Here is a 27,271-nt window from a genome sequence, read left to right as displayed (position 1 = left end):
TTTAAAGATTTTAGTACATATATGTGTCCACGGTATGTTTTTTTTTAAAGCTTTGTATAAATGCTGTTATACCCATATAGTTAAAAAACTCAACAGTGTCGTTGTCATCCACGTAGTCTAGCTCAATTCTCTTAAGAGCTCATGTAGTATTGCCCTTCTGTGAACATTCTACAGTTTATTTACCCATGTCTCATAGATGGCCCACTTAATTTATTTCCTATTGTGCACTATTAGTATGCTGCAGTGACCATTCTCATGTGCATCTCCCTCTGCCCATGCTGAAGAGTGTCCTTTGGAAATAGAATAACTGGGTTACATGAGCATGTTTCAACTTTATAAGAAAATGTTGCTGTGCTCTTCAACATGGTGGAATGACCTCCACTCTCATCTCAGCGTGAATTTCTGTCTCTCTACATCCTTGCCATACTTGGTATTTTCATTCACTCTTTTTAAACATTTGTCTATCTAAAGGGTGTGAAATATCACTCTTACTTTAATTAGCAGTTCTCTGATTACCAGTGGGGTTTAACATCTTTTTTTTTTTTTTTTTTTTTTTTTTTTTTTTTTTTTTTGGTACCAGGGATTGAACCCAGGGGTACTCAACCACTGAGCCACATCCCCAGCCCTTTTTTATTTTTTTGAGACAGGGTCTTGCTGAGTTGCTTAGGGCCTTGCTAAGTTGCTGAGGCTGACTTTGAACTTGTGATCCTCCTGCCTCAGCCTCCTGAGCTGCTGGGATTTACAGGTGTGCACCACTGTACCTGGCCTTTTTTTATTGAATAGGCTTGTAAGTTTTCTGCCTGCCTGCACTGTGTGATATTGTGATACAAAATAAGAAATACTTATTTGGTCTCTGCCCCTGGCTCCCTATACAGAGCTCCTCAATCCCTTGGGATTTCCTGGGTGACAGGAGCATCTTTCGTTCTAATGAGGCAGCCTTTGGTGGGCTTCTGGATGGCCTCAGGATGAGGGCTGGTTGCCAGGGGATCCAACCATGTGATTAAAGGTGTGAAAGTTGTCAGAATCAAAATGGAGTTGCTCGTTCACACAATTGACTGATAGCAACTATGACAAAAGACTGCCAGAAACAGTCTTATACAAAGGGCACTGCAACCTTAGGCAAAAAGTACTTCCACAAGGGACATCTGTCCAGCAACTGCCTGTTCAACCTTGGACTGACATCACTCTGGTTATTAATCATTGTGGCAAAGAATTATTTCAAAATATCTTATGTAATCCTCCTCATTTTTGCCTTTAAAAACTTCCCCTTGCCTCAACCTCTTTGAATACACTCATGGTTTAATGGCATGCATATTCTTGCAATGCTATTCTATAAATAAATATTACTACTCTTTGGAGAACATCTGTTTTTTTTTCACTTGACAGAGGGTTGGAACTTTTAGCCCCAACCATCCACCCTCTGGGAAGGGGAAGGAGCTGAAGGTCAAGTTGAGAACCAAAGTTTAATGATGTAATCAATCATACCTACACAACGAAGCTTCCATAAAACCCCCAAAGACTGGGTTTGGAGGGCCTCCAGCAAGTTGAGCACGTGGGTTGCCTGGAGGATGGTGCACCCAGAGGCACCATGGAAGCTCTTCATCTCTTTCTACAGACCTTGTCCCATGAAGCTCTTCCATAAGGTCCTTGATATGTACCTTTGTAATATCCTTTAAAATAAACATGAAATGTAAGGAAGGGTTTCTCTGAGTTTTGTGAGCTGTCCTAGAAAATTCATCAAACCCAAGAAGGGAGTCATGGGAATCCTGATTTATAGTCTGTTGATCAGAATTATAGGTGACAACCTACTACTCGTGATTGCTATCTGAAGTGGGAGGCAGTCTTGTGGACTGAGCCCTTAACTTGTGGGATCTGATGCTAACTCCAGATAGTGTCAGAATTGAATTCCATTATTTGACATCCAATTGGTGTCTGCTGAACTGCTTGTTGTCACAACTGGTGTCAGAATTACTCTGTGTTGTAGTGAGTTTGAAGGTAGAGAGAAAAAAAAATCCTATTTTTTTTCATCAGATATTGCATCTGCCAATCTGGGTTTCCTTCAGGGGTAAAGGAAACCTTTCTAAAAGGCCATTTGACCCTCTCATTTGAGCCATCCAGATTCTTCTATGACTGCCCAAAGAGTTAAACAATCAATTAGCTCTGTATGCCCCAAAAGTCTTACATATTTATACATGAAGGATAAAAGCCATCAGACTGCTACAGATAGAAGAAAAAATGGAATTTAGAAGAAAAAGGGACAAAACTTACTGGGATCCACCGAGATTGGGGTATCATTTTGGGGGGGGGGGGGGTAAACTCACTGGCAGACAGCTAGTAAAGAGGTAAAAACAGATGGTCGACCCTTGAGCAGGCTGGCTCATATCATCAGAGAAAGCTATTCTAGTTATGTGTGGATTTGGGGGAACACCCTGAGAGCTGAACTGAAGAGTTCACCTGATAGGCTGATTTTATATGGTGTTGGCCAGCATCCTTCCTTCAACACCTCCCCCTTACTCTCCACCATTTTCCTGTCAGCATTCTCAGCTTCCTTGTAGAGAGAGCATTGGATAAAGTTCAGAATCTTTTGTCAAGTGCCCATTGTGATCTGACCAATACTTACATTTCTAGCATTCTCTGTAGCCAGCAGTCAAGGAATTCTGTCCCAGTCTCCCCAGATCATTGGGACATCCCCCAAACACAGAAAGCTATTCGACAGTCCTGGACTTAACCTGACACTCACTTTCCTCCTTCTTGTCAAATTTTGTCCCCCATCCTGGGGGACATTCAGCAATATCTGGAGGCTTGCTTGTCAAAATGGCAGTAGGGGTGCTACTGGCATCTAATGGGTAGAGGACAAGGATGCCACTGAACACCCTACAATGTATAGGACATCTCCCCTCCCACACAATAGAGAATGATCTGGCCCCAAACACCAGTAGTAGAGGCTGAGAAGCCATCCCTGGTGGCTCTCCTCTTCACTTCCTGCAGCTGCCTCTAGCAATGTAGAAATGCAATTACTCTCATGGTTCCCATCAGCCTCACCACCTAAAATGCAGGTTTCCTGAGAGAAGAGACTGTGGTGTAGCTAACTGGAATGGAAGGGACTCAAATATTTGCTGAATAAATGAACAAACAAGCCACGGGTGCTACCATAGAACTACCTGAGACACCTGGGAAGGATGGATGGATATAAGGTATCCAGAAGCTAACACACCCATTTGAAGAGCTGATAGGGAAACATTTCTCATATTTTTAAGTCTTATACCCTGGACTCCCCCTGACATGTTTTGGCAAATTTTTTAAGACAGGGAATAAATGTCAATACAAATGTTAAAAATTTACTGTGTGGCCAGTGCTACATTTTGTAGGTGCTACTCAATGCGGTCCTCACGATGACCTCATGTGGGGAAATCACTGATGCTTATTTCAAGGATGAGGAAGGAATGAGAAACACTGAGAGGTGAAAGGAACTTACCCCGGGTAATGAAGCTGACAGGGTGGGACCACTTCTTTTGGGGAAGGTACAAGAGGCCGTAGTAAAGAAAAACATTTCACTCTTAAAAAGCTAAGTGCCTGCTCTAACAACAGGCTGTGGTTTGTACTTGTGTCTGGATCCTGATTATAGTTAGGCATATGAGTTTCTAATAAAACAGAGAAATACTAAAGATTTGAAATTTTAGTCATGTGTCACCTCAGGGGCATGTGAATTCTGATTTTCATCTGCAGTACCTAAGCACGAATCGCAACTCCAGTAATGAGAGCTTGGAAAAACAAGCACCCCGAGGCTGATGAAAGTAATGCATCTGTCTCGGGGCAGGGGCGGAATGTGAAGCTAAGCGTTCTTAGGGAGAAACATGTCAATACTAAATCTTTTCACCAACCTTTGATGGATGTGCTAATCTTCTCAGGTCAACCCCGGGCTCACCCAGGCAATGCACTGTAATAACTTATTTAAAAGGCAGCTGGCTATTATAAATGGACTGTTCCATCAACTTTTAGATTTTCATTCTCAGAAATGTATTCCCTTATCCAAAGCAATATTTACTATATATAGGAAGAGCTTAATTGTGCATTTTCTACAACAGAGGACACTACAGAAGTGACTGGGTTGGGGAATTATTGTTCTTTGCTCTCAATTCTGTATGACTTTCAAGCTCTGTAGAGAAAACAAGATAACAATAATGACAGGTGATTTTCATTCCAGTAGAGCAGCAGTTGACAAACCATCATCTGTAGACCAAATCTGGCCCTCAGTCTGCTTTTATAAATAAAGCTTTATTGGAGCACAGTCGCATTCATTTGTTTATGTACCATCTATAGCTGCTTTCACACTATAAGGGCAGAGACAAATAGTCACATGCGGACTATGTGGCCTGCAAAGCCAAAGATATTTATTCTCTGGGCCTTTGAGAACATGCAGGCTGACCCCTGCATAGAAAGAGGTGGTATTTGTCTCCCTGCACACTTTCATCATTTTCAGTGGGGGCTAAAGGACCTGCAGTAGGAGAGAACGTCTGGCTTATTTAAAGCATTTGTGAAGTTCAGGCAGCTTAAAGAAAGATGAAAATGTAAAAAGGCAAAATGCTAGGCAGTTATCTCTAGGCAAGTATTTTTAATGCACTGAAAACTATTATTGACAACATTAAAAATGAGTGGAATGTATACAAAATGTTTTTTTTTTTGTACCAGGGATTGAACCCAGAGGCACTTAACCACTGAGTGACATCCCCAACTCTTTTTCATATTTTTAAATTTAGACACAGGGTCTTGCTGAGTTGCTCAGGGCTTGCTAAGTTGCTGAGGCTGGATTTGCACTCTTGATCCTCCTGCCTCAGGCTCCTGAGCTGCTGGGATTAGAGGTGTGTACCACTGTACCTGCCACAAAATGATCATTTTAAATGATCACGTTGGCAATAGTATACATCCTGCTTACTTTCAAGTGGCTGACATTACATCCTCGTGATGGCCCACCGGGACTTTGGTGACCATCCTTGTATCTCAGTATAGAGGCCTCTTTTCCCTGAGAATTGTACAGAGAGAGATGATGGGAGTGTGTCCAAGAGGGAGAGAGTGAGGCTGGGGACCATGTTTAGGGAGCATTCCCTGGGGGCCCTGGGCCCAGGACTCAGAACTTGAGGGGAATGACAGGCCAGTACTTGGGCTGCTTTCTGTCGCAGTGCTTGTCGAAGCTCAGCTGCACAGCGGCCTCCATGGCCTGGATCTTGGCGGCATTCTCTCCATATAAACGCTTCATCTCAGCCTGGCGCCGCTCTCCAGGCCTCTCGCTTGGGGGCTCCACTGAGCGCCGAGTGTTGCAGTACAGGCCATGGTCGGCATTCACATAGTCATCCAGGCGCTCTGCGTCCAGCTGCTGCTGCCGTCCTAGAAACACACCTGAGCATGAACATGCATGAAATGCACGCGCACACAGACACAGGCAGAAAAGCAGGATGGTGAATGCTGCTGCCTCCGGCCCCAGAGGCCCCTCAGCCTTCCCTCCCCAACTGTAAGATGGGGCCCTGTTGTGCCAGCTCAGTAGCCCTCCAGATCCTGAGGCATGACCTGTAGATTATTATTGTCTACTTAGTTAATGAAGCTCACTCTTCACTTTCCAGGGGTGATTATACACTGACAGAAAGGGCAAGAAGCCACAAGGACACTGGTCAGTCTGATCCACCAAACCTCTGCAGTGTGCCCTGAAAATACAGAAGAAAAATGAAACCACCTGAATTTTTCTCATCGTCTGCATGGCTGCCCCCAAACCTGCCACCAGGACTGGACGAGGGCGCTTGCCGGCTTTCCAACACTACTAGGGCAGCGTGTGAACAAAAAGCTTCCCGGAGAGCCCAGGGTCGCAAGAAGCAGTACATATCACCACAAATGAGGTGGTGGTGGGGACTCACTCCTCTGAAAGAGGTATTGATTTTAGGTAAGCTGGAAAACAAGTCCTAGTAAGTACTGCCTGCAATCAGGATCCATAATCCTTCCACAGATGCAAAATGCAAATCATACCAGGAAACAAAAGGTTAAATGATCCCACACTTGCTGAAGATAAAAGGGCAAAGAAATGGCAATTCTACAAATAGACTTAAGACCCCTGACTTCTAATTTTGCTATATTAACAAATCTGCTACTGTGGGGGTTTCCTCACAGGGATTTGACTTTCCACCTCATAGGCTGGTCTAGGTAGAACTGCAGTGGAAAGCATATAATCCTATATATAAATATCTCTGTATTTTGAATGCTACTGATTTAAGTGAATTCCTGTAAAACAAGAAATACTTATTCAATTATTTCTCCCTCACTCTATTTTTTAGTATAGCAAATCCCAGGATCATAATTTTTATTATGTAAATAGCAACATAAAAATGTCAACAAAAGAATGCTGTATAAGGCAGAATTTAGTCAACTCACATAGATTTTGTAAGTGACTCTGTCAAGAGAGAAACTGATAGCAGAAAGTGCATTATCTGTAGCCACTATTGTTACCAAGAGAAATGCCACTAGATAAGGAGTGAAGATGGCTATAGAGGAATAAAACAATGATATAAATCATTCTTTCCATGTTGCTCTTCTCTCCACTTAGTACCTGGAAAGGAACACAGGAGTGAGCTAATCAAGTGTGAAGGGAAAGATATTTATATGGCTATGCACTGTCACTCTCATAAATCCCGTTCTTTATAAATATCACCTTGGAGTTGGAGAGGAGTTTTACAAACTCGGAAACATTATTAAAAATGGATAAGGCCACAAGTATGTGGCCACTGCTGTCTTAGCACATCTGCAGTTTGTTTTCCTGCACAGAAGTAATACATGGATAAACCAATTGACTGTCAAACAAAATAAATGCCCTATGACTGTGACCTTACCCACAGAAAACAGATATGATTGACTTACTGTGAAATGCAGAAAGAAATTCAAATATGGGCCTAATATGCAAATGGATTAGAGGTCAATAAACGTTTGATTCCAAATTTTGGTCTTTTTGCCAAGTTTGAAGAAACATTAGTATTTATGCTGTTCAGTTTTCATAGGTGTTTAGATTCTATGCCCTACCCAAACTGAGTTCTGTTGGAACAGAGTAGGAGTTGATGAACTAGGTCCTAATTAGAGAAAATGGCCGTTTCTACACATTTTTCTGACTTCCAAGCTAACTTCCAGGGAGAGAGAAAAAAGATGAAGCAGTGGGTTAGAGAAAAGCACCGTGTGGTTGCCGTGTCTCCCTCTAAGACCCCTGTGTGTTCCTGGTGCTGAAGGGTGGAAGGAAGCCCAGCTGCATGCCAGCTTCTCCCTGGGAACATCTCTCTTTCTCTTGCCTCTCTCTATCCTGGGATGACTCAACTTCTGTTCCTCTGGTAGGACTTTGGAGAAAAGATTAGCTTGTTTGGTGTTTGCAGGAAGAAGAAAGGTACCTAGGACACTAGTGGGCAGTTACAGACTGGTAAGATATGTCTAGTCACTAAGCATGTGTACAGGTCTTTCACACTCATCTCTTCCAAAAGTCAAAGGAACAGTACTTTCTAAGAACCCTGGCCAGGCAGGGGGTGGGGCTGATGGCAGGCCTTGGGCTTTCCATTAAAGGCAGAATTTGACTGAAGGATCTCTTAAGGGGTATTCTGAAGGCCTGGCATTCCCACATTAGTGCAACAGAGTCCCTCTGCCATCTACCAGCAGAGATATGTTACGGATGCTTTGGTTCTCATTTCTTGTCTGCCCAGAAGAGATGATCCCACACATGTGGTGCTGGGTGCCTCAGAGCCTCTGCATCCAGAAGGCAGAGGCCGCAGTGAGATGTTCCCAGCTAACCATGGTATTACTCTCAAATTTGTCCCAAGACTATAATCCGCCTCACTGACAGATTCAGTGATACAACATATGTTCGACTGCTTGTCTAAATCTGAATCTCTGAGTTTAGAAGTTTTAACAAACACCAGGATCTTAGTTGTCTTAATAAGTGTTGCTCTTAGGTGACCATGAGGGTCTGTGAATTTAGCCTTTTTACTTCTCTGCACCTTATTCTTATTTTCCTTAAAATTGAAAGTGGTTATAATTATACTTTCTGTTACTCTTCTAACAAAAACTATCTTGTGGATATTAAGTAGGCATGAGGATTATATGGAGAGATGATTTCTCTTGGTGCTGGTGTTTGTAAGAGAAACCTGACGTTAGTGTGTAGCAAGCCTGGGCACAGTCAGGGAGCCTGTATAAGCTCCCAAGTTCACATTCCATGTTTGCTTGTGTGTCTCTAGCATGGGATTTTAGTTCTTAATCAAGTTCATACAGTGTGAGAATAAAAGAACAAAAGAAAGAGCCCCACGCTCCCAAATCTCAGCTTGTACTTCCTTCCCATTCAGGCTTCCTCATGAAAATTTAAAGCCCAGCCTGGTGCAATGGTGCACGCCTATAATCCCAGCAACTCAGGATTCGCTGAGTAAGGCAGTGAGGCAGGAGGACTGTGAGTCGGAGACCAGCCTGGGCAATTCAGGGAGCCCTGTCTTATAAATAAATAAGTAAGTAAGTAAGTAAGTAAGTAAGTAAGTAAGTAAGTAGGGGTAGGGATGTAGCTAATGGTAGAGCACCCTTGGGTACCATCCCCAGTACCCACCCCGACACACACAAAATATTTTAAGGCCCAGTCCTTGTCCTCTTCCTGCCTCTCAAGAGATTTAGAAGTTTTATGGTTTCTTGCACAGTGGATAATGGATTTTTTTTTCCTTTGGTACTGGGGATTGACCCCAGGGGTGTTTAACCAGTGAGCCACATCCCCACCCCTTTTTCACATTTTATTCATAGATAGGGTCTTACCAAGTTGCTTTAGGACCTCACTAAATTGCTGAGGCTGGCCTTGAACTCACAATCCTCCTGCCTCAGGCTCTGGAGCTCCTGGGATTACAGGCATAAGCCACTAAGCTCGGCTCGATAATGGGTCTTAAAACACTGACCCAAAGGGTGAAAAGCCCATCACCTGCCCTGACAGATATATAGGTGCCTATGATGTGTGAGGTCCATCTATGGGCACTGTCACCTTTATTGATTGCTACATCCCCAGCTCTGGGAAGATACCATGCCTAATGCAAAGCAGGTGCTCAGGAAATGATTGTTAAATAATGCTCTGACAAAGGCCATATATTTTTTTTTTAAACAACTCTTCCTTTCAGATGCTGTCAAAGAAAAGTGACAATAAGCCAGGGACAGAGAAATAAACACTCAAATCTCACAAGGTGCTGGGCAAGGCTCCCCTGCCTGGGGGCTTCTCAGGGCCTCCATGGCAGAGGACACCAATAAGTTGGGGTTGGACCCTGTTCCTGTATAACCTAGTCACTATGCCTCTACTTACTCATAAAATTAAGAAAGAATAAGTTCCAAGGTTGCATTACAAATTTGAAGACCAGTTGGTTTAAAGTCAACTACCACTGAGTGTGATGGTGCATGCCTGTAATCCCAGCTACTTGGGAGGCTGAAACAGGAGGATCATAAGTTCAAAGCTGGCCTCAGCAACTCAGCAAGGCCCTAAGCAACTTAGCAAGACCCTGTCTCAAAACTTAGAAAAATAAAAAGGGTTAGGGATGGTGTTCAGTGGTAAAGCCCCTGGGTTCAATCCCTAGTACTCCCCAACGCCCCCCCCCCCCCCCAAAATAAAGTCAGCTACCCTCAGACTGGCTGTGTGATGATGGTCACAGTTAGCATCTGAAAGTAGTGTACCCTGAGGGACCAAGTCAACTTTAGAATGTAATATCTGAGTTTGAATGCCTCTACTTATTTATTGCTTCCTTCTTCCCTTTCTGTCAAGGTAAGGTGAAGGTTCAACATCTGGATGAACCACCTACCTGAAGCAGAGAAGTACAACATCACACTTTGGAGGAATGGAATCGAATGGTTGTCTTGTCATGGACAGTTGTGTTCATTCTTATTGAAAACACCTGTAGTACTCCATATTACCAAGCATTTTTTTCTCGTAGGGTATTTGGCCAAAGGAAGCTGTTTTACTACAAATCAGAAATAACTTTTTAGATTCTATTACAGCTTTAAAATAGGTTTGAGGTGGATTGAATAGTGTTCCCCCAAAATTCATGTCCACTCAGAACCTCAGAATGTGATCTCATTTGGAAACAGGGTCTTTGCAGCTTATAATTAACGATAAAGATGAGATCATACTGGATTAGGGTAGACTGTAAATCCAATAAGCATGTCCTTACATGAGACAGAAAAGGACACAGAGAGATGAGGAAAGCCATGTACAGATGGAGGCAGAGACTGAAGTGACACTGCCAACAAGCCAAGAAATGTAAGGGAACAGCAGAAGCTAGAAGCAGCAAGGTCCTAGAGCCTTTGAGGCAAAGGTGTCTCTGCTGACACCTTGATTTCCAATTTCTAGAACTGTGAAAGAATAAATTTCTGTTGTCTTAAGCCACCAAGCTTGTGGCAATTTTTTACCACAGTCCTAGGAAACTAATACAAGGATGCAGAGAGAGTTAAAACAAGAAAAACAGTAGTGGACTATTAAGGAAAAACGTAACTGGTTTCTGTCTGGGTTTAGGATATAATCTTGATTTATTGTTTTTGACCTCAATCTATATATCTACATGATGTAACCAATGTAGATTTATAGTCCATAAAGGAAAAAAATCATGGGAAGTTACTTGGATTTTAGAGAATCTTACATAGCAGGGAAACATTCATTAAATATTCCACAGATAATTAGCCCAGAGGCAGAACATTTTAAAGGACAAAGCACTAAGGTAATGAGTGTTAACAATGTTATTTCCCCTCATTTTTCTAGGATTAGCATGTCTCTCTGATGAGATTTTCTGCTATGTTGCCAAAATTAATGCTGGTAGCACAACCAAGGGAAAGCACAAACTTGATTACATCAAGAATGTCTCCATTCTGGCTCGTCAGCAATACTCAGAACATAGGCACTTGCCAGCTGAATTGGAGCCATTTCTGCTTGGTCTCCTTAATCTGTGTCCCTTGCTCCATGAAAAACATAATCCCCAAGACAGTGGACAATCGACATTTCCACTTTTATAATAAAAATGCATTACAACCCACCTTTCCACTTTTCAATGACCTTTGACATCTATGGTCCCAATGAATGGTTTGATAAACTTCTAAACATCTGGACAAGATGAAGGAGAAACAGGTGTGTCTGCGGCACAATGACTGAAGGCTCATGAACATTAGAGTAAAAATCTTCTGACCTGGGTGCATGGAACACAATGGAGCAGAGTAGACGCTCATTCCAAATGGACCATATCCCCTAAAGCCTAGAGCATGCTTCTTTTCTCCACAGCTACCCCATGAGTCTCTACTCCTCATCCACATCAGTCTCACAGACTAGACCTTGAGGTTCTTCTAGGTATTGTTTTAAGCTTGACTTTGTCTCCTTTTCCAAACTGGGTTTAAGAATTCTGGGGATGTGGCCCAGTGGTAGAGCACCTGCTCGGAATGTGTGAGGTCCTGGGTTTGATCCCCAGCGGTGCAAAAACAAAACACACACACACACACACAGACACACAAAATATCCTATTCTATGAGGATATGTCCCTGTTTTGAAACAATGTCTGTCCTAAAACAGTTGGCACAACCCCTAGACAATAGGGGCAGTGTTTATTTTGGAGGGCCTGCTTCTCTGTGAGGGATGATGACATTCACTCAGATTCCCTTTAAGTTTTAGGAGTATGATCTTGCAGTCTCAACTGATGGCCATTTATGATTAAAAAATATTTTTCTTAACCTAATGATAGATGTTCTTCCTAAGGAATGACTGAAAACACAGCTGACCTTGAAAACTTCATAACCATATACTTTATCATAAGTAATATTACCACTGAAGTTTTAAGTAATGGGAATATCTAGTTAGGAAATTATGACACATAACACAATCAAAAGCATTCATGTTCTCATTGTACAAAAGGAGTCTTATCCTACTTAATTATTTTGCATTTATATTACTGAAAGCTATTAAATTAGAGGTTATTTGGAAGGGCACTCATCACACTGTCCAGTCTGAAGGATTTCATCCTAAGAAAGTATTAGATAGGGGCTGGGGTTGTGGCTCAGTGGTAGAACACTTGCCTCGCATGTGTGAGGCACTGGGTTTGATTCTTAGCACCACATAAAAATAAATGAATAAAATAAAGATCCATCAACTACTATGTATAACAATTAGAACAAATAAAATTAACAAATTTAACAAAGAAAGTATTAGGCCTCAGATGATGGTTAAATGCATAACTCATATGGCCCCATGGAAGTGAATGATACTAAAGAGTTAAATCTTTAAATTTAGCTACTTTTTTCCCTTGCTAGTAATATTTCATAAAATCTTGTGTTCTCTAAATGATTCAAGTTCTAAGATAAATTGGCCCTTACTTGTATTTTTTTTGTTTTTTTGGTACTAGGAATTTAACCCAGGGGTGCTTTAGCACTGTGCTACATCCCCAGTTCTTTTTATTGTTTTATTTTGAGTCAGGGTTTTGCTAAGTTGTTTGGGGCCTAAGTTGCTGAGGCTGGCCTTGAACTTGCAATCCTCCTGCCTCAGCCTCCTGAGCTGCTGGGATTACAGGCGTGTACTACCACACCTGGCTAAATTGGCCTTTATTGAATAAGTAGCTTCTAGTTGTTCAAAGAGTAAAACAAAACAAAAAACTTTAACCAAATATTTGCAATACACAGGTCCCTATCTCTCTCTTTCTCTTTCTTTAAGGTAGTGCAAGCACTACTAGGCAAGCACTCCACCACTGATCTACACCTCCAGCCCTTTTTATTTTATTTTGAGACAGGGTCTTGTTAAGTTGACCAGGCTGGCCTTGAACTTGTGATCCTCCTGCCTCAGCTTCCTGAGTAGTTAAGATTACAGGTATGTGCCACCATGCTTGATTCCCTTATTTCTTTCTCTTTTTTTGGTACTGGGGATTGAATCCAGGGGCACTTTACCCCAGACCTTTTTTCTTTTTTTAAATTTTGAGACAGGGTCTTGCTAAATTGCTGAGACTGGCCTTGAACTTTCAATCCTCTTGCCTTGGACTTCCAAGATGCTGGGATCACAGGAGTGCACCCCTGCACCTGGCTGTCCCTTATCTCTTTGTTAAACCTTTTCTGAACATGTGTATGTTCACCAAATTCTCCACGAAAATTTCTGGTGCAGGTAATGGGTTGGAAAAGGTATTCAAATTACATATGAATTCAATCCTTCCTGCCCCAAGGAACACGTGTCCATCCTGTACCCACCCAAAGTGCTGCTGAAAAAAAATGCTAGTGACTTGCTGCCCATTACTTTCAATAAGAAAATAAGGTGCAGGATCAGGCCCTGGCAGCTTCTTCTAAAACTGACCAAGTCTTTAGATTACAGTCTGACACCATATCCTGTCTGCACCCTCACCAGACAATTCTCACATTTCCCAGGGACCTGATAATGCTTTCAGGGAAGGTTGCAGGATGAGAAAGCATGGCAGAGACTCTAGGATAAGTCGTTTTGAACTGTGCTTTAATTACATAGTTTATTATTTTATTGGGAATAAAACAATGATATAGATAAAACAATGATATAAATCATTTGCTAGGCAAATGCTTTACCATCTAGCCCTAACTGCACATTGCAAAAGCAAAAAGAACCTGGAGCTTGTGTGTTTGGTGCTATTAGTGATATGAAGTGGGTTCATTTTCCATGTATTTTACTATGTTAAATGTCAAATGAGAATATCCTTGAAATAGAACTAAAAATTGTGTTAATGACTAAATTGAACAGACAGCAAGATTTTAATCCTTTCATGTTTTTATGTTCTAAATCAGCTTAAAAGTTTGAAAGGTGCTGCCTAGAGCAGAAATATATGACCCATTTGAAGCCACAAATAATGTCTTCATGAAAAATCTGCAGAATCTCAATCAAGCACTAATCAAGGCAAACCAATCAGAGCAAAACCAATGCATGGTCAATAATCCATATTAAAGGATTGGTTATTGCAACTAACCACAACTCACATTTATTGGGCACTACCTTTGTAGCAAGCACCATTCTAGTTACCTCTTTTTGTATCAGCTCATTTCATCTTCTCAGTTACTTCTTGATTAATTAGGGTCCCCATTTCATGGGTGAGGAGACTGAGACACAGAACAGTAAAGGTAGGGGCCCGCAAGAGGATAAGAACTTTCAGTTAGTTAGTGGGAAAGCCAAGAGGAAACCCTATGATTTCTTTTGGTACTGGGATTGAACCCAGAGGCACCGTGCCACTGAGCTACATCCCTAGCCATTTTTATTTTTTATTTTGAGGGTCTTTCTTGTTAAGGTGTTGAGGCTGGTCTAAAACTTGTGATCCTCCTGTCGCAGCCTTCCAAGTTGCTAGGATTATAGGCATGTGCCATCATGCTCAGCTAGAAACCCTCTGATTTGAGTGGTTCTGCCACAACTCTGTGATAATGATAATGTAAATATTGTGGAGTGAGGTTAAAGATGGAGATGGAAAATATTTTCATAAAATTCCCATTTTTGATGGTTTGCTATCTAGATCATGTATGACTTTCAGGATGACTGAAGTTTAATCCCATTTTAATTATAACTTCTACCATAAAATATCAATCTCTGATGGGAAAAGCATGCTATTCCACCTTCTGGTAAGCACCACAGGAATAAGTCCTATCTCCATCACATTGCCTTCTTTAAAAGTTATGAAAATAGCATTCCAACTAAGTGTGGACATGTTCCAATACCTACTCTTACTCATTTGTCATATACTTTTAAATTAGGCTAATGCTGTCAGGCATGGTGGTGCTGTAATTTCAGCTATTTGAGAGGTTAAGGCAGGAGGATTTCAAGTTCCAGATCTGCACCTTAGCAAGACCCTGCCTCAAAATAAAAAAATAAAATGGGCTGGGGATGTAGCTCAGTGCTTGTTTAGCATGTATAAGGCCCTGGATTTCATGCCAGGTTCATATACACACACAAAGAGGAGAATTCTAGGTAAAATATTACACAATTGGACCTCACTTAAAAAAAATTGAGACTCCATACTGGTTATAATAGGGGGAAAGTATTTTTACATTTGTCAGAGGTACTTAAAGTATAAATGGTCTAGTAAGTCTTGGTAGTTCTTTGTAGCAGGGTAGTAAAAAAAATGAAAAAAGAAAATTCCTGCTTTCTGACTGAAGAGTTAAGACCTTTACTGTAATTCTCTAACTTGCAGTATGAGACCAAACAGGAAAACTGCATTTTGTTATTCTGTTTAGTTTCATGCTGATCTCTACATTGAAGGGAGCTATTTAAGATTCAGGAATGTCTCTGGGTTGTGAACCAGAGAAGTGGCAGTTTCAGGGACAAGCCCTGGCACAGAGAAGGAAGCACAGGAAGTGGAGCCAGGCAGACATGACTTGAATCCTAACAGCAAATAACTCGCTGTATAATTAACTTTCTTAAGGTTCACTTTCTTCATTTGTAAAATGGGTTTAATACCTTGAGGGACTATAGCGTAAATCAGGGAATGAAGGCACGCATGCATGTGTACATTCCATCTGGCAGAATGTCTAACGTTCAATAAATGGTAGAGGTATTATTAGGATAAGCTCTGCTCTGGAAATAAAATAGTCCTATACTAAAAACACTGGCAACTAATAAAATTGAGGTGCAACATCAACATCAGTGCAATTTTTCCAGGTTTAGGACTGGATTTGGAATACTATCTGCACCCAATTGAAGAGTCATACAATAACTTGATATATTAGGTAAAAAGAAAGATATAAAAGCCAGGGCAAGGAATGGAAGCATAAAGAAACAGGCTGGAACTTACGTCGTTCTTCTCTGTGTCTCTCTGTCTGTGCAAAGTACTGGCGGAGCTCCTCGGTGATTTCCATATTGCTCAGGTCACATTCTACCTCATTGTCTGACTCTGACTCCATCTCTACCTCTTCAAATAATGCTTGGTCTTCTCTGATAGGTGTCTGGATGCTACTGCCATTTGGAGGCTGCCCAGGCCTTCTATTGGGTGTATAACTGTGGTGGGAGTCCTGCCAGGTCACATGGTAGTCATAGAAGGACTTCGGATATCCCACCTTGTTGTCATAAGAACTTTGGGGAAGAACTGCAGGAGGGAAGTACCATGGAAAACTGAAATAGGATCCCACAGCCTTCCTATAGGCATTCTGGTGGCTTCGCATCCAAGACATTGCTTGATGATAATGCTGCCAGTATCTTGCATATACTGGATGAGAATACCAAGACTCAGTAGCTTTTGATGTTGATGCCTACAAAATGAAGGTAAGCATTAAGACAGTCACCAAATGGCCCATCCTCAAGAGAAATATTCAAACATTTAATCAACTAACCAACAGACATTACTGAATATTTACTAAATATCTACTCTACCCGAGGATGTTACTGGGCCCAAAAGGGTATAAGACAGGTCTATACTTACAACAGAAACCAAGTGTATGCACATGTGTTCTCTGCATATATGTACATCAGGTACCCACAGGACAATTAGTTAAAGATTATGGAGGCTTATAATGTGGGAACAGAAGCTAATAATAGTCATTTTTAGGTAAGATTCAAGGAGAGATAAAATAGGGATTGTTTTTAGATAAGATGCAGGGAGAAAGAAAAAACAACATTTATCATCTCTACTAGCTCAAGTTAGAAATGGTTTGTCAATTCTAACTGATGACCATGATAGTATTTGGTTCTTCCTCTTCTGCTTCCTACTTACCTGCTGGTCCGGCCTACTCCTCAATGTCTGGGACAAGATGATATGTAGTAATGCACTTGATGGTGCTTTTACTTGTTACTTAGGGCCTTGCTAAGTTGCTGAGGCTGGCTTGAATTTGTGATCCTCCTGCCTCAGCCTCCCAAGTAACTGTGTACAGGTATGCACCACAGTGCCCGGCTTAGTTTTCTAAGGTACACAGTGAGTATCCCTTATCCAATATGCCTGGGACCAGAAGTATTTCAGATTTTGGTGTTTTAGATTTTGGAATATTTATATAGCTGTTACTAGTTGAGCCATCTTGATGTGAAAATCCAAACTATGGAATACTTCAAAATTTGAAACCTTTTTTTTTTTTTGGCAGTGCTGGGGATTGAACCCAGGGCCTTGTGCTTGCAAGGCAAGCATTCTACCAACTGAGCTATAACCCCAGCCCCAAAATATGAAACCTTTTGAGCAAAAAAGTTCTGGATTTTGGAGCATTTCAGATATTTGGATTTGTGATGCTCGGTCTGTATTTATTCAGTCTTCTCCATCAAGGAATAGGAGCATGAAGAATTTAAAGACTAAATCTTTTTAAACTCATGAAAAAAAAGGCATCTTACCTCTGCTGCCATCTCTGACTGTGAAAAGTCCAAATGGGCACTAAAACTAGGAAAAGAACAACCACAAAGAGAACATGTGATCAGAACAGCTGTGGGATATTCATGGCCATTTCTTGAATTGCAAAGCAGCTCCTGAGAGGCTGCCTTTCTCTAGTACCACACCTGCTTTTCAAGCAACATATCTCCCTAGACCCTGGCACCAGGGTTACGACCCTGTGGTCTTTGCAGGAGGAGAAACTTTTCTACTGGAGACTCAACCGAGGTACCACATAGCCTGCCTTTGCCAAACAGCACTGATCTGGCACAATTACTTCTTATCCCATTGCCCACCTACCTGTTGAGATTTACTGATTCACTGCAAATACATAAAGGTAAAGTTTATCTGTGGCTGCACACCTTTGACTACTTATTTAAAATAGATTTAATTTTTTTTTTGCTCCGGTTCAGGGTTTAGAGCTAGCCAGTCTACACCATAATGTGCTTTTATGAAAGTTAAACAAAAATAGCATTCTCAAATGCATGTAAATTTAAGCTTTTGTGAGACAAACCGATAACAATGTGATACCAAGCAAGCAGTTACTTAGGTTTTGAGACTCTGGAAATTAAGATACTGAAGGAGTCCTGTTTTTCCTACTTCACTGAAGTAAAGGGTATAATTTAAAAGTTTCCAAGCCTTAAGAAATAAATGTGACTTATTTTGTAATGTCTATCAGACTATTTGATATGGTTATGCTACAAACTAAGATGTTAAATTGATCATTTAAGATCGAGCCTAGGACTAGGGTTGTATAGCTCAGTGGTACAGCACTTGCCTAACGTGTGAGGCACTGGGTTCAATCCTCGGCACCACATAAAAATAAATAAATGAATAACATAAAGGTATTGTGTCCATATACAACCCAAACCATTTAAAGACAAGAAGTTAAAAAAAAGATTTAACCTAAAGAGAACCATTCATATTCTCTTTTTCCCAGTACTAGGGATTGAACCAAGGGACACTCTACCACTGAGCTCACTCATAGCCCTTTTGTATTTTTGTTTTGAGACAGTCTCACTACGTTGCCCAGACTGGCTTCGAACTTGTGATCTTCTTGTCTACCAAGTATCTGGGATTATAGGTGTGCAACTGGCTCACATTCTTTTAAAATTAACAAGCTTTAAAATAGCATACTTCTAAGAGGCTTGAAATGACTTTCTATGAATTTATTTTAAACACAGCCCATATCTCCTGTTCCCTGTCCTAAATTCAGGTACAAAGAATATAAACTGGGAAACAATTAACAAATACAATGAAAAATGGAAACTGAATTCACATTACTTTTAAGCTATAATTTAAAGGTTTAGAACATGACCAATTACTTGGAAACCTAGCTAATGACTGTGTGCTTTACAGGTTACTGAAGAAATATAAAATAGTCAAAACTTGGGTGTCTTACTACCCAAAGAAATAGAACTAACACAAGTGAAATTATGGTAGAAATTAGTAATATTTGAGTGCTAAACTGTAAGGCAAAGCCTTTAAGTGTGTAATTCACTAAAGCAAGGTTTCATATTTCTATTCCTGAAATCTGAATAGCTTTTGGAGAGCCTGCAGTACATAATGACATTAAAGTGAACTCCATGTGTGTCTTAATCAAATTTGTTTCATAGATTAACAAGTAGCACAGAAATTACATTTAAAAAGTCTAGGAGACATCTATTTATCTTCTGGAAATTAAGAGTTTTGAATCTAGACTTCTTTCCACACCCTCTAAGACAGTTAGAATCAGGTCAATTATCCTGAATTGGGAAATCAGATAGGCTCAAATATGTGTAATGAACACCATCGGGCTGGCCGTGGTGACAGTCACCTGTAATCCATTTGGGAGGCTGAAGCAGGATTGCAAGTTTGAGCCCAGCTTTGGCAATCGAGGGAGGCCCTAAGCAACTTGTCTCAAAAAAAAAAAAAAAAAAAAAAAAAAAAGGAAGAAAGAAAAAAAAATCCCCAAATCCCCACCACTGTGATTCAACACTACTGCAGACTAAATCATGTTTTTTTTTAGGGCTAGAATCCAGGTGCTTATGCATACAAGGCAAGAGCTGTACCACCGAAGTGCCTATCCACCCTTTTTTTTTGTTTGTTTTGAGATAGGGTCTCACTACATGTTGGCCTTGATCTTGCAATCTTCCTGCCTCAACCTCCGGAGTACCTGGGTTTACAGACATGAGCCACCATACCTGGTCCCAAATCTTGTTTTTATTTATATTTGGGAAAATCCAGTCTGGCTTTAAAGGTATTCTGAAGGTCCATGAGATGGCCAAGAGGGGGCTCCTTAGGCAGAACTAGAGGTTTAGGTATGGGTGATCAGAGTAGACAACTGCTGAAGAGGCTCTGATTAAAAGGGGGGCAGGAGTGCCAATTGGAGGAGAGGTTGCTTTTAACTTTGGTTCAACAGATAATCTGGTACAAGTGCTGCTGTGATACACTGTTGCAGAGATCGCCCAGTGCTCACTCAGCATTTTTGGAAGAAAGAAGCCAGGAAAGCCAGCTGAGATGACTGAAGAATGCCAGTTCCAGCTTTCCAGACAGAAGTAGGTCAGAATCGGCCCAGGGTGCCCACTATCTATGATATCCATCGGTGAAGGTATTAGCCTTTTTTGTGGAGGGCAGGAATGCTAGATAGTTGCTCTATCACAGAGCCACAACCCCAGCTCAGGTGCTAGATTGCTTTAAGATGCAGGCCATGAAGAAAGATGAAATTATGTTAATGATGGAATACAGCAAACTTTGTTAGCAATTATTTTTGGGGGTAACAAATGGCATAGGAATTAAATTTACTTTGGTTGCTGCAATACCTGTAATAAAATGGGCTGTCATCCTTCAGCAAGTTTAGTGTTATGGGGCTGTAGGTTCAAAATGCTCGTTTCACCCTTGGTTTTAACATTTTCTCTTCTCAAATTCTAAATCCTATTTGTCATATCCTTTTACATTTTAAGTATTTTTTAAAGTTCCTAAAATCCTACAGATATTCAAACTAATCATTTTGAATACCTCTTAAAAATCAAATAGGATTAAGTATTGGAAAACACATCTAAAGAATAGTGATTTGCACAGAGCTTTATAATTATTACTAGCTTGGTATTTCCAGTATTACTTGTTATTTTATGCTACAATTTTTTTTTTCTGTAATGGTCCAAATAGATAATATTTTAGGCTTGTGGGGCACATATAATCTTTTCCATAGTCTTCATATTCTTCTTTGTTTTAAAAACAGAATGAAACACCAAACACTTTGAAAATACATAAAAATAATTCTTAGTTCCTTGGAAGAACAAAAGACAGGCTGTGAGCCATCGTTTGCCCTTCCCTGTTTTATGATAACGTATTATTAAGTTGTATACTGTGTCCTTAATACATTGAACATCCTAATTGCGCCTCACTTTCCATTTGGAAACCAGTGGATTCTCATTTCATGAATTATTAGGCTTGGAGTAAGACTAGCAGAAGCAAGAAAACCAAATATCAACTGCAATCTTGGTGACTGGTTCCTAATATTTTGGGGAAAAAATAGTCCCCATGACTAAATAAGGAAACTGAACCATTTCTTAAAGATCTATACAGACACTTAGCCAGGCATGGTGGTAAACACCTGTAGCCCTAGCTACTTGGGAGGCTGAAGCAGGAGGATTGCAGGTTCAAGGTCATTCTGGGTAACTTACTGAGACTGTGCCTCAAAATAAAATGAAAAGGGTTGGGAATGTATAGCTCAGTGGCACAGCACCCAGGTTCAACCTCCAGTACCACAAAACACCCCCCCCCCCCAAAAAAAAAAAAAAAAAAAAAGAACTACAGACATTTAAAGACAATTAAAAACAAGAACAAAAAAATTTCTGCAAAACCAAGTTAATCCCTGGGGCTTAGAAAGCACTGACAGTGCCATGATTTCTGATGGAGACCCTGCTGCCACTGCTAGACAGGAACACAAAATGACACAAAGCAGGATGGAGCTGAGTATCTATGCCCTAGGAGGAATTCATACTTGCTTCTGCTAAACATCAGCACCTATCAGTTCATTTCTAAGGGAAGAGGAGAGTCTCCTCTCCAAATGGATCCTGTTATAGTGAAGTTGGTTATTTTCTCCATCTAGATAGCTTAAGGAACTAAGCAGAATGCCTGGGTTTCTGAAAAGTCAACATTAAAATAATTCTGGGCATCAGTAAAACACTTTGGACATAGCCACCTCTCAGGGAGAAGGAAGATTGTGGCTGTAGCAGATTTAGACGCCCTTTCAATGTTCTTCATTTTATCTTTCATGCTCCCCTCCCCAGGAGGTGACACGAGCCTTGGTGGACTGAACAGCAACTTTCCTCCTATGGTTGATGGAGCTGAGAAGAGATGGGCAATGTCAGGGAAGGCCAGGATCCACAGCTCCACAAACCCAGCAGCCCTTCCCAGTGAGCACAATGGCCTAATAGTCACCACCCAGCTGAGCCCTGCTGAGTATAGAGACCATTCATTGTCTGTCCTCAACTAAGAAGGAAGGAAAACCACAGGGATGAGGTTATTCACTAAACATTGCTGAGACCTATCAAGACAGAGCCTCTGAATCTTGAATGATATATTTCCCAGATGGCCTCTCTAAAAATGCATTTATTCTGCAGTGTATCTGCTTACTCTGGAAGATATATTTTTAAATACACAAATATACATGAAAAACAACAGAGAAGAACTCCATAGTTTTCAATGGATGAAATGTGACTACTTCCATCAAGTTACTAAAAAAAATTCTACATATAAGTAATGTGGTTTTGTTGAAAGGGTGTGGCATTATACATATTCTTTTTATATTCTTATAAATACAGGATCTAGGACATACCATGGCAACCAGATACATAAAATGAAAACAGATCCCACTCAAAACTATAATGTATACCCTGTAAATAGATTTCCCTTTCTACCTTATCTCCTTGTTCCACTAGAATTCTGAAAATTAAATACATGAAAACTCATTTGCTTTAATTTTTGCATAGAAGCAGTAAAAGTCGATCATTAAATCATTATTCCTGAAGGCTGAACCTTCCTATTAGGTTCCCACCCATCTGGCTGAGACGACCAGATAATTTGGGGATCTAATTAAGGCCCTCAGTATATACTGTTTCAAAGAGGAAGGGGGTCTGTTAGCGAAGTGAAGGTATGGGGAGAAATTTGAATAACATAAATTAAGTCATATGTGGCTCTAAGAAATATTTCTGTACATGCTAGTCCTATCTGGAAGATGTCTTTCAATTAAACACACGTTGATATGAACTTTAACTCAGATAAAGAAATACAATAGGGACTTGTGAGAGCACTGCTTCCTGCCCCCACCTACTTGGGCAGCCCTGCTGTCACCCCTAGCTGGTTGCAGAGGATGGCAAGCTCATCTGGCTTGATGCCCTATGGGCTCCCTCCTGTGGCTCTGCACTATCCCTGCTTAGTTATTTGGACATCGAAGATGGCACAAGTCCCAATGGCCTTCTTCCACCCGTAGGAAGAGTGCAAGCTCCATCTTTTGGCTGGACATGGGCCTGTTCAAAGCACACATGCCACTGTGCTTGGAAAAATCTGCACCTCCCTATGAGTTACTGTTAAAACTGAGGGGTGAGGGACTCAAAAAGCTGAGTTTTAGTTCCTTTTTTTGTTCTCTCAATCCCAAACCCCAATTTACCTTCTGGATATTGCAGAAGTATTGTCACAAAGAAAGCATGCATGGGGAAGAGGACTGAAAGGATGTAGCTAACAATTCTTCTTTTCTCCACACAAATGACATTCCACTCACAGAAGGGCATTGTTTAATTTGTCAGCAAGGGTGATGGGTTTGTGAATAGATTTATTTGCAAGTTCACTGAATCCCCATGTGATTGGCATCAGAGCCAGAATGCCACAAAAAAGCAAAGTTATCCTCTCACTCATGAGCACAACAGGAAATGGGAGAAGTGAAACTTGGGATAACTAAGAAGGACATAATAGTCACAATTTCAAAGAGGAAATGGCAACTTTGTTTCACTGCAGGAATTTCTATCATACAGCAAAATCTAGAGTGATCATAAAAGAATAAGGGCTGAATAAGTAGGTACAGCAAATTAAGGGTATAGCAGCAAAAACCTTGACTAATTTAAAAATTTAAGACCACTTTTACATTTCCAGGGTCTTAGTTCAAGTTAACTTCTATAAACATTCATGGTAATTCCATGTTAATTGTTGTCTTTTCTGAATTCATATGATACTCACTATGTCTCATACATTTAGGCACTTAATTACTTGTTAAAATAGAATTTACAATTTATTCCTTTTAAATTTGCCATTTTCCTTTCAGCATAAAATAATAGCTAGCATCTTCTGCCTTTGGATGCTGTTGAAATTGCTGTTAAGATTGTCTGTTATATCCTGATAACATTCTTCCTTCTACCTCTACTTCTCCAAATCATTGAGGAACTCTAATCACTGACATAAAGGCCCATGTCTTTTCAGGAAGCAAATGTTTAACTATAGTAATATGTTTTCAAGATATTTTCAGTTTGTCTGGCTTTTAATAGTTACATTTTGTATTCACTTGTCCAACTTTTCTATGGGTGGATTCTCTAATGTAGAAAAGTATTTCTGGGAGCTCTGTATCTAGTTTGTAAACTCTCCAGCTCTAGCCTTAATTGTTCAGTCTTCCCCATCCTTCTCATCTCACCCTACCCTTAAATGTTGGATCTTAAGAAACACAAAAGAATCTTTGGCCACCTTGTAAGTTTTAGAAGAGAACATAGAGATTTATATACCTTATTGTGAACTTGCCTTCAGTTATGCTTATCCAAAGGTACTAAAAATCTTTTAAAATAGTTTGTTCACATAGCCACCCCAAAGGAGCTTTTACTAATAAATTATATAGTATAAATTGTATTTTTAAAGAGTGTTCTAAATCCTACCATTCATGGGAGCCATGAGAATACATACCCCTAGAAGACTTGTTTGTATTATTGATCTTTAATCTAGATTTTCCAAGTAATATTGTTCCAATTTAAGGTGAAAAACACCTGAATACAGAACCTGGTTTGTGAAACAAATTTAACAATCATTTCTGAAAACATTGTTCAGAACCATTTTAACTGTACTCGGGATTTCAGAGCTAAAACTTCTTTGGCCACTGGTTCAACTCCATCTCATTACTAGAAAGAACAAGTGGGCATTCCCTACCTCACTAGGTAAGGCTCATCAAAGATCACAGCTGCGAAATGGTCTCAAGATAACTACCACTAAAGACTCTGACCTCCCAGAGGTCAAAGTACAAGGGAAAAAGAAGAAAACTTTTTTTTTTTTTTTTTTTAGTAGACAGGTCAATATCCTAGACATCCTGCAAGGATATGTCCTGGGCGCTCTTCTATTCAGATATAGGACTGGATGGGCAAAATCCGAATTCACCTGCGGACCTAGCATAACACGTTGATTCTCAGCACATTAGAATCACCTGGGAAACTTAAAAAAAAAAAAAAAAAAAAATTCCCCACGCCCGATCCTCACTTCTAGAAATTCGGATTGAATTGGGCTGGGACGGGGGCCGGGGCATCAGAATCCTTAAGTCATCCAGTGATTAGGAAACATGCCAGAGTTGAGCGCCTCTAGAACTACTCTTCTCTAAAAATTAACCTGCAATGATTTAGGAATCTCTTGGGCCTCTGGGCCCACCTTTTGTGCCGCGGGAAGATGATGGTTACAACGTGACCACCAAGACTCCCCCTGCCTCTAGGAAGGCAGGCCCTGGGGCCATCAGGCTCCTCCCTTACTCCCCCAAAGAAACCCAGTCATCCCCGAAGTCACCTCGTGGGCACGCAGCTTGCAGATCCTGGGTGATGGCCGAGCAGGGGCCTATTTTTCGGTGGGGAGACAGGGAAAACGAGGAGGGACTGTTGCCCGGGTAACTAAAACGCGCTTCCAATGAGGATTCACGTAGCCGTGTCGCGCCGGAAGTCCCGCCTACACCGTAGACGTCAGGTTCCCATCAAGGGCTACGCAACGGCGGAGCACGAGCGCGGGATGGGAATCTGCTGCGGGGGTGGAGCGTGGGGCGGAACGTGGGGTGGAGCGTGGGGCGGAGCGTGGGGCGGAGCGTGGGGATGGTTGGTGACCCGGTTAGAGAACTGAGGGCTGAACCCGGTCACGGCACAGTAGCGAGAACGGGAACGGGAGTCCTGGCCGCGGTGTCTGCCCTGATGTGTGTGGAGGGACCGGAAGGCGAGGAGTGCTTCTGTAGGGTCCCTGTGTTTTTAACTTTTTACCCTGCTCTCAACTCTCATTTTTGTTCTCTAGTCTTTAGCCTTACTTTCTATTTTCTTAACCAAAACGGAGGGTGGGAAACGTCCATGCTTTGCAAACAAATGCACCCGGATCAGAGTTAAGAGATTCCAGCGCTAGTTTATTTAACGTCCCCAGCCCGGTGTTTCTCATTCCTAGGATGTACATGACCTATTGTAGGGCGTATTGTAGCAAAGAACTAGTACCTGTTAATCTTTTTGTCATTATTATCAGCAGCAACACCTGTCCTATTAGCATCGCAGGAAAATCCTTAAACATATACCATCAGAAGTTTAAGTGACATATCCTTTCTGGGGTAATTTGGCAAAATACAGCAATCCCTAAAAGGGGGCATATTTCGTGAAAATTTATTCCAAGTAAAAACAGGGCATGAATCGGATATTTATTGCAGACTTATTCAAAAAAGTGAAAATTGGAAACAATCTAAGTGCCTAATAAGGGGAAATGGCTAAGACTACTAGGTGACAAATAGTGGGACATTATTGTCATGTTATTTGTATACTATAGACGAATCAAAAGAACGTTTGTTTAGCAAATATATACTGGTTGCCTACTATGTATGAAGTATTATTCTACATCTGCAACCTGTCCACTGTGGTGGCCACTAGCCATATGTGGCTGTGCGATCTTGAAATCTGACAGTCTGAACTGAGATGTACTGTAAGGGAAAATTACACACACTGAATTTTTGAAGAAGCAGAATGAGGATGTAAAATATCCCAATTATTTAGAATGTAAAATATCCCCCCCCCAAAAAAAAATAGTGAAAACACCTTAGGGAAGGACTGGTTAGGTTAAATAAAAGATTAAAATAAATATCATCTTTTTCGTGTGGTCACTAGAATATTTAGAATTATAGGAAAGACAGTAGAATAAATCTGACATGACTTTTCTATGCTCGTATATGAATACCTGACCAGTGTAACTCCACATCATGTTTTTTTTCTGGTGCTGGGGATTTCCACATCATGTTTAACCATAAGAATGGGATCAAAATTGTATTGGGTTGCACCCCATGTATGTATGTCAGAATACACCCTACCATCATGTATATCTAAAAACAAATGAAATTATTTATGTGGTATACATTATAATTTTATTGGGGAGTGGTATTTTATTTATTGGACATACAATGGTGAATAACAAGAATAACAAGTTTTTTTTTTGGGGGGGGGATACCAGCAGGGATTGAACCCAGGGGCACTTAATCACAACAGCAACATCCCTAGCCCTTTTTTGAGACATGGTCTCTCTAATTTGCTGAGGCTGGCCTCAAATTTGTGATCCTCCTGCCTCAGCCTCCTGAGCCACTGGGATTACAGGTGTGTGCCACCACACCTGGCTTTGAAAAACAGTTTTGACCTCATAAAATTAACAGCCTGTTGGGTAAAGCATAAATAATAAGTGAAATAGTATAATTAAATGTTGTGGTAACTTATGAAGAAAATATTGTATAGTACGGGCCAGAAAGTGTGTATATGCTGAGGGGGATTGTTTTAGGAAAATTTCTTCCTCCACTGTTCAAAAAATGTATGTGGTAGGACATGAGTCCTCTATGGATGGAAAGGACAGTCTGGGGTGGGAGATAGAGTGTGGTGTTTTCAGGAAAAAGTCAGAATTGTAATTGAGGCAGGTAAGTCAGTTTGGTCCTGGTA

The 27,271-nt window shown here is 40.8% G+C and overlaps 1 protein-coding gene across 2 annotated transcripts; it reads right to left on the bottom strand.

The window, feature by feature from the left end:
• Positions 1–4,362: 4,362 nt before the first annotated feature.
• GEMIN8 (gem nuclear organelle associated protein 8) lies at positions 4,363–25,332 on the bottom strand. 2 transcript variants are annotated; one of them, XM_079123268.1, is made up of 4 exons: positions 25,122–25,332; positions 17,300–17,345; positions 15,783–16,236; positions 4,363–5,394 (listed from the first exon to the last, which is right to left on the bottom strand). In XM_079123268.1, exons 2-4 carry the CDS (start codon positions 17,309–17,311, stop codon positions 5,126–5,128), a joined length of 735 nt encoding a protein of 244 aa, XP_078979394.1. In that variant the 5' UTR covers positions 17,312–17,345; positions 25,122–25,332; the 3' UTR covers positions 4,363–5,125. The 2 variants fall into 2 exon arrangements, with proteins under 2 accessions (XP_078979394.1, XP_078979395.1); XM_079123269.1 differs by having other exon boundaries at positions 4,363–5,382; positions 25,122–25,323.
• Positions 25,333–27,271: the final 1,939 nt, after the last annotated feature.

The sequence above is a fragment of the Sciurus vulgaris genome (genome assembly GCF_902686455.1).
Source record: "Sciurus vulgaris genome assembly, chromosome: X".
Lineage (NCBI taxonomy): Eukaryota > Metazoa > Chordata > Mammalia > Rodentia > Sciuridae > Sciurus > Sciurus vulgaris.
This window is presented reverse-complemented; position numbering and strand designations above follow the sequence as displayed.